This window comes from Thermobia domestica, chromosome 6, assembly GCF_964235325.1.
Source record: "Thermobia domestica chromosome 6, izTheDome1.hap1.1, whole genome shotgun sequence".
NCBI lineage: Eukaryota > Metazoa > Arthropoda > Insecta > Zygentoma > Lepismatidae > Thermobia > Thermobia domestica.
In genome coordinates, this window is record NC_137459.1 from 22945613 (window position 1) to 22960712 (window position 15100).

General features: G+C 34.7%; 1 protein-coding gene across 1 annotated transcript in view; it reads right to left on the reverse strand.

Moving 5' to 3' along the window:
• Positions 1-7277: 7277 nt before the first annotated feature.
• LOC145687884 (protein O-linked-mannose beta-1,2-N-acetylglucosaminyltransferase 1-like) overlaps positions 7278-15100 on the reverse strand; it is a 177103-nt gene continuing 169280 nt past the window's right edge. The window contains exons 13-14 of the mRNA XM_081761402.1: positions 13138-13269; positions 7278-8704 (exon numbers count right to left, since the gene is read on the reverse strand). Coding sequence (XP_081617528.1) covers positions 8617-8704; positions 13138-13269 — 220 coding nt within the window. The 3' untranslated portion in view covers positions 7278-8616. The remainder of the gene's footprint in view (positions 8705-13137; positions 13270-15100) is intronic.

A 15100-nucleotide genomic window follows, 5' to 3' on the forward strand; every position in this document is an offset into this window, starting at 1 on the left:
ATCAAACGCCAGTTTTCAGCTAAATAATTAAAGGTAATCTTTCTTTTGTTTGTTTAAATATCGCTAATGGTGTTAAACAAGAGAAATATAACGAAAGAGTAATAAGCTTCGCTTCGGAGATTTACTTCCCCGTTTCTTGTTAGAATATAAATGAGAAGCTAAAGAGAATTAAACTCGTTTTCAGCTAAATAATTAAAGGTAATCTTTCTTTTGATTGTTTAATTATCGATAATGGTGTTAAACAAAGGAAACATGACGGAGGAGTAATAAGTTTCGCTGCGGGGATTTGCTTCCCCGTTTCTTGTTAGGATATAAATGAGACGCTGAAGAGAATCAAACGCCAGTTTTCACCTAAATAATTAAAGGTAATCTTTCTTTTGTTTGTTTAAATATCGCTAATGGTGTTAAACAAGAGAAATATAACGGAAGAGTAATAAGCTTCGCTTCGGGGATTTACTTCCCCGTTTCTTGTTAGAATATAAATGTGACGCTGAAGGGAATGAAACTCCAGTTTTCAGCTAAATAATTATAGGTAATCTTTTTTTTGTTTATTTAAATATCGATAATGGTGTTAAACAAAGGAAACATGAGGGAAGAGTAATAAGTTTGGCTGCGGGGATTTGCTTCCCTGTTTCTTGTTAGAATGTAAATGAGACGCGGAAGAGAATCAAACGCCAGTTTTCACCTAAATAATTAAAGGTAATCTTTCTTTGGTTTGTTTAAATATCGCTAATGGTGTTAAACAAGAGAAATATAACGGAAGAGTAATAAGCTTCGCTTCGGAGATTTACTTCCTTGTTTCTTGTTAGAATATAAATGAGACGCTAAAGAGAGTCAAACTCGTTTTCAGCTAAATAATTAAAGGTAATCTTTCTTTTGATTGTTTAATTATCGATAATGGTGTTAAACAAACGAAACATGACGGAGGAGTGACAAGCTTCGTTTCGGGGATTTGCTTCCCCGTTTCTTGTTAGAATGTAAATGAGACGCGGAAGAGAATCAAACGCCAGTTTTCACCTAAAAAATTAAAGGTAATCTTTCTTTTGTTTGTTTAAATATCGCTAATGGTGTTAAACAAGAGAAATATAACGGAAGAGTAATAAGCTTCGCTTCGGAGATTTACTTCCCCGTTTCTTGTTAGAATATAAATGAGACGCTAAAGAGAATCAAACTCGTTTTCAGCTAAATAATTAAAGGTAATCTTTCTTTTGATTGTTTAATTATCGATAATGGTGTCAAACAAAGGAAACATGACGGAGGAGTAATAAGTTTCGCTGCGGGGATTTGCTTCCCCGTTTCTTGTTAGGATATAAATGAGACGCTGAAGAGAATCAAACGCCAGTTTTCACCTAAATAATTAAAGGTAATCTTTCTTTTGTTTGTTTAAATATCGCTAATGGTGTTAAACAAGAGAAATATAACGGAAGAGTAATAACCTTCGCTTCGGAGATTTACTTCCCCGTTTCTTGTTAGAATATAAATGAGACGCTAAAGAGAATCAAACTCGTTTTTAGCTAAATAATTAAAGGTAATCTTTCTTTTGATTGTTTAATTATCGATAATGGTGTCAAACAAAGGAAACATGACGGAGGAGTAATAAGTTTCGCTGCGGGGATTTGCTTCCCCGTTTCTTGCTAGGATATAAATGAGACGCTGAAGAGAATCAAACGCCAGTTTTCACCTAAATAATTAAAGGTAATCTTTCTTTTGTTTGTTTAAATATCGCTAATGGTGTTAAACAAGAGAAATATGACGGAAGAGTAATAAGCTTCGCTTCGGAGATTTACTTCCCCGTTTTCTTGTTAGAATATAAATGAGACGCTAAAGAGAATCAAACTCGTTTTCAGCTAAATAATTAAAGGTAATCTTTCTTGTGATTGTTTAATTATCGATAATGGTGTTAAACAAAGGAAACATGACGGAGGAGTAATAAGCTTCGGTACGGGGATTTGCTTCCCCGTTTCTTCTTAGAATATAAATGGACGCTAAAGAGAATCAATCGCCAGTTTTCAGCTAAATTATTAAAGGTAATCTTCATTTTGTTTACTGGAATATCGATAATGGTGTTAAACAAAGGAAACATGACGGAGGAGTAATAAGCTTCGCTTCGGGGATTTACTTCCCCGTTTCTTGTTAGGATATAAATGAGACGCTGAAGAGAATCAAACGCCAGTTTTCAGCTAAATAATTATAGGTAATCTTCCTTTTGTTTATTTGAATATCGAAAATGGTGTTAAACAAAGGAAACGTGACGGAAGAGTAATAAGCCTCGCTTCGGAGATTTGTTTCCCGGTTTCTTGTTAGAATATAAATGAGACGGTGAAGAGAATCAAACGCCAGTTTTCAGCTAAATAATTAAAGATAACCTTTCTTTTGTTTGTTTAAATATCGATAATGGTGTTAAACAAAGGAAACATGACGGAGGAGTAATAAGCTTCGTTTCGAAGATTTGCTTCCCCGTTTCTTGTTAGAATGTAAATGAGACACTAAAGAGAATCAAACTCGTTTTCAGCTAAATAATTAAAGGTAATCTTTCTTTTGATTGTTTAATTATCGATAATGGTATCAAACAAAGGAAACATGACAGAGGAGTAATAAGTTTCGCTGCGGGGATTTGCTTCCTCGTTTCTTGTTAGGATATAAATGAGACGCTGAAGAGAATCAAACGCCAGTTTTCACCTAAATAATTAAAGGTAATCTTTCTTTTGTTTGTTTAAATATCGCTAATGGTGTTAAACAAGAGAAATATAACGGAAGAGTAATAAGCTTCGCTTCGGGGATTTACTTCCCCGTTTCTTGTTAGAATATAAATGTGACGCTGAAGGGAATGAAACTCCAGTTTTCAGCTAAATAATTATAGGTAATCTTTTTTTGTTTATTTAAATATCGCTAATGGTGTTAAACAAAGGAAACATGAGGGAAGAGTAATAAGTTTCGCTGCGGGGATTTGCTTCCCCGTTTCTTGTTAGGATATAAATGAGACGCTGAAGAGAATCAAACGCCAGTTTTCACCTAAATAATTAAAGGTAATCTTTCTTTTGTTTGTTTAAATATCGCTAGTGGTGTTAAACAAGAGAAATATAACGGAAGAGTAATATGCTTCGCTTCGGGGATTTACTTCCCCGTTTCTTGTTAGAATATAAATGTGACGCTGAAGGGAATGAAACTCCAGTTTCCAGCTAAATAATTATAGGTAATCTTTTTTTTGTTTATTTAAATATCGATAATGGTGTTAAACAAAGGAAACATGAGGGAAGAGTAATAAGTTTGGCTGCGGGGATTTGCTTCCCTGTTTCTTGTTAGAATGCAAATGAGACGCGGAAGAGAATCAAACGCCAGTTTTCACCTAAATAATTAAACGTAATCTTTCTTTTGTTTGTTTAAATATCGCTAATGGTGTTAAACAAGAGAAATATAACGGAAGAGTAATAAGCTTCGCTTCGGAGATTTACTTCCCCGTTTCTTGTTAGAATATAAATGAGACGCTAAAGAGAATCAAACTCGTTTTCAGCTAAATAATTAAAGGTAATCTTTCTTTTGATTGTTTAATTATCGATAATGGTGTTAAACAAAGGAAACATGACGGACGAGTAACAAGCTTCCTTTCGGGGATTTGCTTCCCCGTTTCTTGTTAGAATGTAAATGAGACGCGGAAGAGAATCAAACGCCAGTTTTCACCTAAAAAATTAAAGGTAATCTTTCTTTTGTTTGTTTAAATATCGCTAATGGTGTTAAACAAGAGAAATATAACGGAAGAGTAATAAGCTTCGCTTCGGAGATTTACTTCCCCGTTTCTTGTTAGAATATAAATGAGACGCTAAAGAGAATCAAACTCGTTTTCAGCTAAATAATTAAAGGTAATCTTTCTTTTGATTCTTTAATTATCGATAATGGTGTCAAACAAAGGAAACATGACGGAGGAGTAATAAGTTTCGCTGCGGGGATTTGCTTCCCCGTTTCTTGTTAGGATATAAATGAGACGCTGAAGAGAATCAAACGCCAGTTTTCACCTAAATAATTAAAGGTAATCTTTCTTTTGTTTGTTTAAATATTGCTAATGGTGTTAAACAAGAGAAATATGACGGAAGAGTAATAAGCTTCGCTTCGGAGATTTACTTCCCCGTTTTCTTGTTAGAATATAAATGAGACGCTAAAGAGAATCAAACTCGTTTTCAGCTAAATAATTAAAGGTAATCTTTCTTGTGATTGTTTAATTATCGATAATGGTGTTAAACAAAGGAAACATGACGGAGGAGTAATAAGCTTCGGTACGGGGATTTGCTTCCCCGTTTCTTCTTGGAATATAAATGGACGCTAAAGAGAATCAATCGCCAGTTTTCAGCTAAATTATTAAAGGTAATCTTCCTTCTGTTTATTGGAATATCGATAATGGTGTTAAACAAAGGAAACATGACGGAAGAGTAATAAGCTTCGCTTCGGGGATTTACTTCCCCGTTTCTTCTTAAGATATAAATGAGACGCTGAAGAGAATGAAACGCAAGTTTTCAGCTAAATAATTAAAGGTAATCTTTCTTTTGTTTGTTTAAATATCGATAATGGTGTTAAACAAAGGAAACATGACGCAGGAGTAATAAGCTTCGCTTCGGGGAATAACTTCCCCCTTTCTTGTTAAGATATAAATGAGACGCTGAACAGAATCAAACGCCAGTTTTCAGCTAAATAATTAAAGGTAATCTTTCTTTTGTTTGTTTAAATATCGATAGTGGTGTTAAACCATTGAAACATGACGGAAGAGTAATAAGCTTCGCTTCGGAGATTTACTTTCCCGTTTTTTGTTAGAATATAAATGAGACGCTGAAGAGAATGAAACGCCAGTTTTCAGCTAAATAATTAAACGTAATCTTTCTTTTGTTTGTTTAAATATCGATAATGGTGTTAAACAAAGGAAATATGACGCAGGAGTAATAAGCTTCGCTTCGGGGAATAACTTCCCCGTTTCTTGTTAAGATATAAATGAGACGCTGAAGAGAATCAAACGCCAGTTTTCAGCTAAATAATTAAAGGTAATTTTTCTTTTGTTTGTTTAAATATCGATAATGGTGTTAAACAAAGGAAACATGACGGAATAGTAATAAGTTTCGCTTCGGAGATTTACTTTCCCGTTTCTTGTTAAAATATAAATGAGACGCTGAAGAGAATCAAACGCCAGTTTTAAGCTAAATAATTATAGGTAATCTTCCTTTTGTTTATTTAAATATCGATAATGGTGTTAAACAAAGGAAACATGATTGAAGAGTAATAAGTTTCACTGCGGGGATTAGATTCCCCGTTTCTTGTTAGGATATAATAGAGACGCTGAAGAGAATCAAACGCCAGTTTTCACCTAAATAACTAAAAGTAATCTCTCTTTTGTTTGTTTAAATATCGCTAATGGTGTTAAACAAGGGAAACATGACGGAAGAGTAATAAGCTTCGCTTCGGAGATTTACTTCCCCGTTTCTTGTTAGAATATAAACGAGACGATAAAGAGAATCAAACTCCAGTTTTCAGCTAAATAATTAAAGGTAATCTTTCTTTTGTTTGTTTAATTATCGATAATCGTGTTAAACAAAGGAAACATGACGGAGGAGTAATAAGCTTTGCTACGGGGATTTGCTTGCTCGTTTCTTGTTAGAATATAAATGAGACGCTGAAGAGAATCAAACGGCAGTTTTCAGCTAAATAATTAAAGGTAATCTTTCTTTTGTTTGCTTAAATATCGATAATGGTGTTAAACAAAGGAAACATGACGGAGGAGTAATAAGCTTCGCTTCGAGGATTTGCTTCCCCGTTTCTTGTTAAGATATAAATGAGACGCTGAAGAGAATCAAACGCCAGTTTTCACCTAAATAATTAAAGGTAATGTTTCTTTTGTTTGTTTAAATATCGATAATGGTGTTAAACAAGAGAAATATAACGGAAGAGTAATAAGCTTCGCTTCGGAGATTTACTTCCCCGTTTCTTGTTAGAATATAAACGAGACGATAAAGAGAATCAAACTCCAGTTTTCAGCTAAATAATTAAAGGTAATCTTTCTTTTGTTTGTTTAATTATCGATAATCGTGTTAAACAAAGGAAACATGACGGAGGAGTAATAAGCTTCGCTTCGAGGATTTGCTTCCCCGTTTCTTGTTAAGATATAAATGAGACGCTGAAGAGAATCAAACGCCAGTTTTCAGCTAAATTATTAAAGGTAATCTTCCTTTTGTTTATTGGAATATCGATAATGGTGTTAAACAAAGGAAACATGACGGATGAGTAATAAGCTTCGCTTCGGGGATTTACTTCCCCGTTTCTTGTTAGGATATAAATGAGACGCTGAAGAGAATCAAACGCCAGTTTTCAGCTAAATAATTATAGGTAATCTTCCTTTTTTTATTTGAATATCGAAAATGGTGTTAAACAAAGGAAACGTGACGGAAGAGTAATAAGCCTCGCTTCGGGGATTTGTTTCCCGGTTTCTTGTTAGAATATAAATGAGACGCTAAAGAGAATCAAACTCGTTTTCAGCTAAATAATTAAAGGTATTCTTTCTTTTGATTGTTTAATTATCGATAATGGTGTCAAACAAAGGAAACATGACGGAGGAGTAATAAGTTTCGCTGCGGGGATTTGCTTCCCCGTTTCTTGTTAGGATATAAATGAGACGCTGAAGAGAATCAAACGCCAGTTTTCACCTAAATAATTAAAGGTAATCTTTCTTTTGTTTGTTTAAATATCGCTAATGGTGTTAAACAAGAGAAATATGACGGAAGAGTAATAAGCTTCGCTTCGGAGATTTACTTCCCCGTTTTCTTGTTAGAATATAAATGAGACGCTAAAGAGAATCAAACTCGTTTTCAGCTAAATAATTAAAGGTAATCTTTCTTTTGATTGTTTAATTATCGATAATGGTGTTAAACAAAGGAAACATGACGGAGGAGTAATAACCTTCGGTATGGGGATTTGCTTCCCCGTTTCTTCTTAGAATATAAATGGACGCTAAAGAGAATCAATCGCCAGTTTTCAGCTAAATTATTAAAGGTAATCTTCCTTTTGTTTACTGGAATATCGATAATGGTGTTAAACAAAGGAAACATGACGGAGGAGTAATAAGCTTCGCTTCGGGGATTTACTTCCCCGTCTCTTGTTAGGATATAAATGAGACGCTGAAGAGAATCAAACGCCAGTTTTCAGCTAAATAATTATAGGTAATCTTCCTTCTGTTTATTTGAATATCGAAAATGGTGTTAAACAAAGGAAACGTGACGGAAGAGTAATAAGCCCCGCTTCGGAGATTTGTTTCTCGGTTTCTTGTTAGAATATAAATGAGACGGTGAAGAGAATCAAACGCCAGTTTTCACCTAAATAATTAAAGGTAATCTTTCTTTTGTTTGTTTAAATATCGCTAATGGTGTTAAACAAGAGAAATATAACGGAAGAGTAATAAGCTTCGCTTCGGGGATTTACTTCCCCGTTTCTTGTTAGAATCCTCAGATGTTCAAAATAATCTAGACAATTGTGAATATATATATATATGTTCAGCTACTTCATTTTGAATCTCATCCATACGAGGATTTATATCTAGCAGAGGATTGTTCCTTTCACTATTTCAAACCTTAGTCGCATGCCTTCACTTGTTATAAATGCGTCGACAATTATGAGCAGAAACCCTTCAAGAGAGGTTGGTTTCTTTCTTAGTTTTCCTGCTATAACTACATTCATAATACAGCACAGCATCTTGTTTGTTAATTTCTTTTATATCCACTACAAAGTTTGGTGATTTTTTAATTGTTAGTTGGAAAATTTGCATACCAAATACACTTGCTTAGCATAAAACCTTAACACCAACATATTTTCCTAAACCTCTATAAAACCCATTGTCTTATCTGAATGTTTTGTTAAAACGCATGCTCTAGTCTTTTTACCTGCGTTACTAGACGGGGCTGCTCTCAGTAGAGCACGAGTTGAATGACTACCTTATTTCCTTGTTGTTGAAAATGATAGCTGCTGAAAATTAGCAAACTAGAGTAAAAGAATAGAATGAAAACAAGGATAAGGGGTAACATGTACACAAGAACTCAATAATTCTGGCTTTACTACATAGATAATCATTTGCACAAGTCAATTAGTATTCCTTCAATCTAAAAACACTCTGAATTCTTACTGTGTCAAGAAAACAGACCTTCCATAACTCTTATGCATTGCTAGCATTAAATTAAACATGAATATTCTTTTGTGGATTTCTGATCAAATTTATTTCTTTACTCCAATGTCTTAACTTTATAATTTCCACATACACTTTTGTATCATGGGAAAAGAGAGTGACACCCTACCCATATTTTTACAGGTTTTGTAGCTTTACCTAGCCAAGTTAAATCAATAGGCCATATCTGCATTCAAACAGAGCATTCAGACACGACATTACAAACCGAATAAATCATAAAAGGCCTTCTAAGCTAATATTTCGAACAAAAAGCTGATAAGAGACGCAAGTTTATTTTCTTTCTTTCTTTAGCAGGACCTAACATCACAGATTTCTAATCGATATATAATTACATTAAAGTAATGAAAAAAAATCTTCTCTATCAGCTATTTATATAGCGGTAGTAACACTTTTGCCACAAAATACAATACTCAGGATATTTGTTTATTTCGAGATTTCAGTCGGTAGAAAGGGGACGAAGCTTCCACTAACAGAACCTTATTTCTATTGGTTGTAAATCTAAAAAAGAGGAAAGTTATTATAAGCGCAAAATAAATTATTACCTTTATTAACTCTACAGTGCATGAATTTTTGAAATTATCGTTTCTTTTTATATTACCATTTAGTGTTTACGCGCTACCAAAATTCAATTACATGAGATCTAATTAGAAAAATCACAATTAGAACCACAGCAAAGCATAGTAAATGCATGATATAGCCGTTTGGAGTTGTACTATTGCGGCTATAGCAAAATGTGAAAAAACGTAGCCAAATGGCAAAACCATGCACTGGGGGATTAAATATTTCCCATCACTGCTATATACAAACTACATAGTACCCTACTAGAATTAATAACACAAATGAGTCACTTTTAGATCATATGTATTCTAACAATTATGAATTACAACATGTTGTATGTACAATTGAAAATATTAGTGATCATAGGGTATCGGTAACAATTATTAAAGAATGGAAAACTGAGCTTAAAGGAAAACATGAAAATACAGAAGAGCGGGTTTCTCATCAGATTGGCCATAAAAAAAAAAAAATAAAAATAAAAAAAAAAAACGCAAATCTTTAATAATGATGATGATATAAGCAAGCATTACAACAATTTTATTTCATTCTTAAATAATGGAATAAAAAACCCAACTTCGGTTAAAAAGAAAATAATCTCAAACACCAAACCCTATACACCAGTAGCTCCTTGGGTCAATAAAGAATTACTTGAATTAATCAACGCCGTGTGGACTTTGCGGTGGACAAACACCGTGCTCGTGGGTTTTCTCGGGGTTCTCCCGTTCTCTCCCACTTTCTTCACTCCATCATTTCATTCATTTCTCATGATCACCGTCTCCTTTAGCCTAACCGGCATAACCGTGGGATGTAAAACTTAAAAGATTTCATTGAATTAATCAATAGACGAGATATCCTCTTTTCAAAAACCAGAAGATATCCTAGTAATGAAATATTAAAAAAAGAATATATCTTTTTTAGAAATAAAGTAAAAGAAGAAAAGAGAAAACTCAAAAACATGTATTATCAAAACAAATGTAATAATTCGCTAGATAATCCTAAAATGTTTTGGAAAACCGTGAATGAAGTAATAAAAAGTACAAACGGTTTCCCTAACAAACAAAATTTCACAATAAAAATGGAAGGTAAAATAGTTCCTCTGGAACATGTACAAGGTATTTTTAATGATTTTTTTTGTCACTATAGGTTCAAATCTTGCTAAAAAAAAAAAAATATTAAAGATTCAAGTCCTAACAAATATATGAAAGAGCCAATCAATAACAATTCTTTTTTTCTAAGCCCAGTCACAGCCTACGAAATTCAAAAGATAATAGGAATGTTGAAACTGAAATATAGTGCAGCTAAAGACAAAGTAAACAATAAATTTATGATTAATTACAAGGATCAATTAAGCATATACATTGCTCATCTTGTAAGTCAATCATTCATTTCCATGCCAACTAATTGTAAAATACTTAAAAGTACTTCCAGTTCATAAAAACGGAAACATTGAAGAACTAAATAACTATGCACCTGTAACAATTTTGCATGTGCTCTCAAAAATAATTGAAAAAAGTGTAAAATTTAGATTAGAAGATTACCTAAATGCTGTCAATTTCTTGTACGAACACCGGTATGGATTTAGGGAATCTTCCTCAACACAATCAGCAGTTTTAGACATTAGTGTTACGATAGAAGAGGCTTTAGATAAAGGACAGGCCTCAGCAGGATTATTTATTGATCTTCGCCAAGACTCTGATACAGTTAACCATGACATTCTACTTAACAAACTTAGTAATTTAGGAATTAGAGGACTAGCACTGCAATGGTTTAAGAGTTATTTAAACGGACGAAAGCAATATGTTGAGGGAAACAGCTTCACAAGTACAGAACACACAATTACATGTGGGGTACCACAAGGTCCCTGTTTGAGGCCTCTCCTATTTTTAATATATATAAATGATGTAGCAAACACATACGGAACAGGAGGGGTTAACTATTTCATAAAATGCTTCAACGAAATTCCAACTGAATACAAACAGTTGAAATCATAATCATTATTCCAGAAACGGATGAGAGAGCTATTATGGCAAAAACTATGAATATGAAGTGTAAGTATAGAAGGAACAGCACTAATATATATATATATAACAAGTAAATGGAAGGATAGGCTCAACAGATATTGTCTTTTTTTATTCTTGTATATGTATATCTATTAATTATGTATAAGCAATTTAATTTTATATTTCCATATGTATAAGAAATGTAACTGTATTGCCCCTTAAAGTGAGTCCAAGACTCGTTGGGGCCTGGAATCTGATACTTAAAAAAACTAATAGGTCTCGTATTAACTGCCGACTTACCAACATTTACTTACCAATATGTTAGTGACCTACCAACAGTTGCTCAGAAATTCAGTCGTTTCGTAAGTCTATTAATTTCTGACAGACGGGAGGACAATATTAAGATGGATCTCGTAGAAATAGAAATACAAAGTAGAAACTGGATACAAAATGAAAATAACATCTTTAAGTTTTACGTCCCACAGCTATGCCGGCTAAGCTAAAGGAAACGGTGTTGATGAGAAATGAATGAAATGGTGGAGTGAAAAAAGTGGGAGGAAACGAGAGAATCCGAGAAAACCTATGCACCCCACCACAAAGTTCACCTGGCGCAGCTGGGATCGAACCAAGGACCACAGGCACCAGAGGTGAAAGCTCTACCACTGAGCCACCGCGGCCCGACACTGGATCCAGTTGGCTAAATATAGAAGTCGATGGAGAGCTTTTGTGAACGTGGCATTGAACCTCCAGGTTCCTTAGGTCATAGTCCATTAGTTATTGATTTCTGACATCTGAATGTTAAACTATGCTACCCTAACGAAATCTAACTGAAAAAGTATTGGCAGATCACCAACTGATACATTAAATATGTCTGTATACACGATCAAAAATCACAATTTTCATTAAACGATAAAACAGAGAAAGAAAAAATCACAAATTAATGTATTAGCTAATGCAGATTTACGAAATTAAGTAAAATTCGGGTGCAACAATGTTCTTTTATCAGATAGCAGTGTCCTGCTATACTTCTACCGCGAAACTTCCTAATGAACGCAACTTACAGAGGTTATATGAGACGTGGGTTTACTGCTTAACGTGGAATCAAAATCATATGAGCTCCCACCAGTTCAGATTCCATGTTAAGCTGTAGGTCTACGTCTCATACAGGGTGATTCAGGAGGAATGTCACATAGTTTGTGAGGTGATTCTACATGTGAAAATAAACCGAAAAATTTCCTATGAACATGTGTCTGATTTTCGATCGTTACGGAACTGAAGCGGGTTGAAGGCTACACACATCCATGAATGATTATGAAGACAAGTGTGAATATTATTTACCGAAATGCTGTGTAGGCGCTGTGGTGAACAGAATAATGGTGGGACAGATGACTGATCTATCATACAAGAGGTGTCGGGGATCTTCAACAGATGGCAGCACTGTGACGTCGCACTGAGGCAACAGCTGCAAGCGTACGCGATATGCAATTGTGGGTTGGAGAAGTGAGCAGTTTTGAGGCCGCATGCGTGTCGTGCTTGAGTGTTGCATCGATTCACTGTACCAGATTGTGTATCCTAGTATCTGACTAACACTTTTCCACAACGATAGATTGGTCATGGGGGACTCATTAACTGGCCTCCCAGATCGCCCGATCTAACCCTATTAGACTTCTGTTTATGGGGCTGGTTAAAGGGAGATGTGTACGCTACGGAGGTGGATACACGTGAAGAACTTGTCACTAGCATCACCGACGCTGTTGCCCGGATTAAAGTCCGCCGAGATGATGTTCAATGTGCAACACAACACACCCTCCAACGCGTTGACAAGTGCATTAAGATACGTAGGGGACGTTTTGAGCACCTCTTGTACGATGGATCAGTCATCTGTCCCACCATTATTGTGTCTAACACAGCGCCCACACAGCATTTCGGTAAGTAATATTTACACTTGTCTTCATAATCATTCATGGATGTGTGTTGCCTTCAATCCCCTCCAGTTCCGTAATGACCGAAAATCGGACATATGTTCATAGGAAACTTTTCGGTTTATTTTCACATGTAGAATCAACTCACAAATTACGTGACATTCCTCCTAAAGCACTCTGTATAGCCTCCGTGTCGAGAGGTGTACTAAACTCTAATTATGCAATATCACTCAATCTGTCCATACTAATACATTTTTACGGATTTTTCCATGTTATTTAGAATATTCACTTCAGTCTGAAAGTGGTTTTGGTTGGTAATTTTAGTGGGGTATCTTGTGAGCTGAAAAAGTTGTCATCCCTTTAAATAAAATAGTTTGATTTGTTAATGTGGACGTGTTTGAGAACATTACAATAAGACATACATAAAAAATATATTTGTAAGTACACGTACCTGAGTACATTCTTGTAAAGGCCTCTTGTCTTGTTGTAACCTTCAGGAATTACCTTCAAGCATCGTCCGAGAATTTTTAATTTTACATCTGGCAAATGAGGATCCTCTCGGAAGTAGATTGAAAAAATCTTTCTGTAAAAAATAAGTAACATTTAACAGAAAATTTAAAATCTTTTCAGAAATAGTATTAAGCAGATGATTTAGGGATTAATTTTCTAAAAGCTTACAAGTTCCACAAATCATAAAATATTACAAAAAACTGTGGTAGACTTCTAAAGTATTCGAATTCATTACTCAGGGTGTCTACTCAAATTCCAAAATGAAATTTCGTGACCTTTACTTTACCAAACCATAAAAATTTCGTAACATTCTCAAGAGCGAATTAGGCCGAATGTTCATGCATGCGATAGAAGCGCTCTTTGCTTGCAATTTGGTAGCCTCTAAAGCCGACCATAGACATTTTTGGTGGTGAATTTTGATGTTTTATAGAACAAAATTTTTCAGTCTGTAGCTACATTTGTACATATTAAAAAAAAAAAAAAAAAAAAAAAAAATCGTGACCCAAAAACTAAATTTCTTGACTTTCATGACCGTTTTCTGATTTCGTGACTTTCGTGACCGATAGACACCCTGATATTAGAACGGATGTATAACTTTCGACTACAATAGAGGGATAATGCTAGAGATGAAACCCGTTCATCTGACGCTGCATTCATATCAAAAAGTGTTATAATTATTACTATACAGAAATCAACACTAAAACCGAAACTTCTACTATTTCTTACTTCTTCTAGTATCAGTAGAAGAAAGCACCTGAGATGAAATTTATTCTTCCGATACTGAATTCATAGAAATCATTTGTCGCCTCCTTTCACAGTTTTCGCTCCGTGGGAAACAATATTAAAACTGGTAGTCATATGAGGGTGGATTGGACAGTTCGTGGCCTGACCTACAAAATTAGAAAATATTTGAATGCGTTACGTTTTCTTTTTATACGTAATCCCCTCGACCGAGATACATTTACGCCACCTCCCCGGTAATGCCTCTATACCACTTTAAAAAAGGATTCCTTGAGTCCTACAAAATATTCAAGTACAGCAACTGTGACCTCTGCATCCGAAGAAAATCGCTAACCCCCCAAAAACTTTTCAGGTGAAACAAAATTTCTGTCACTTCTGCCGATTTCACGTCTTATGAACTCTTTACCTGAAACAATAGAGAAATGAAATTTTACACAATGACTACCGACGGATATAGCTACGCAGCTAATGTATACAAACATAAAATAATTGCTTCCTTCCTAGTCAGGTCAGGAACTTTCCAATTAACCCTCGTATTGCATTTCTACTATTTCCGGCTGCAATAAAGGAGTTTTTTTTTTTTTTTTTTTTTTTTTTAAGCTATTCTTGCGGTACTGAATTTATATGGTAATCAGAGCTGAAATTAGAACGTTCAGATTTTCACCACCTTAGATTCAATAGGACAAAGGTGGAGAAAGAAACTTATTCTTAGGATATTTAGTACGCAGTAGAAACCTATTACTCACTCTATTTTACCATTTTTCTCTATGGAGGTCAATATTGAAATCGGAAGTATTAGTAAATTTCTCGGTTTTAGTAGAGCGTTACGGGTGGAGACAATATCTTCTCTTGAGACGCTAAATAGATGTCACGAAATCGCTTCTCGCTATCTATTCCAGTTTTTATTCCATAAAGATTTTAGTACAATAATACATGTGGAGATGGTTTCTTTCCTTGAGACTGTCAATCGAATCAATTCCAAGAAAACGTTTGTCGTTATCTATTACCGGTTTTGTTCTATAAACGTGGCAAAGAAAGTTCTGTTGCTTTTCAACCCACCACCTTCGAACATCGATATGTCACCTAAGACGTATCTTGAAGATCAAAAATACTCCCCATCAGCATCGACGACCCTCTGCCAACGTTCTGGAAGGCTATGGATT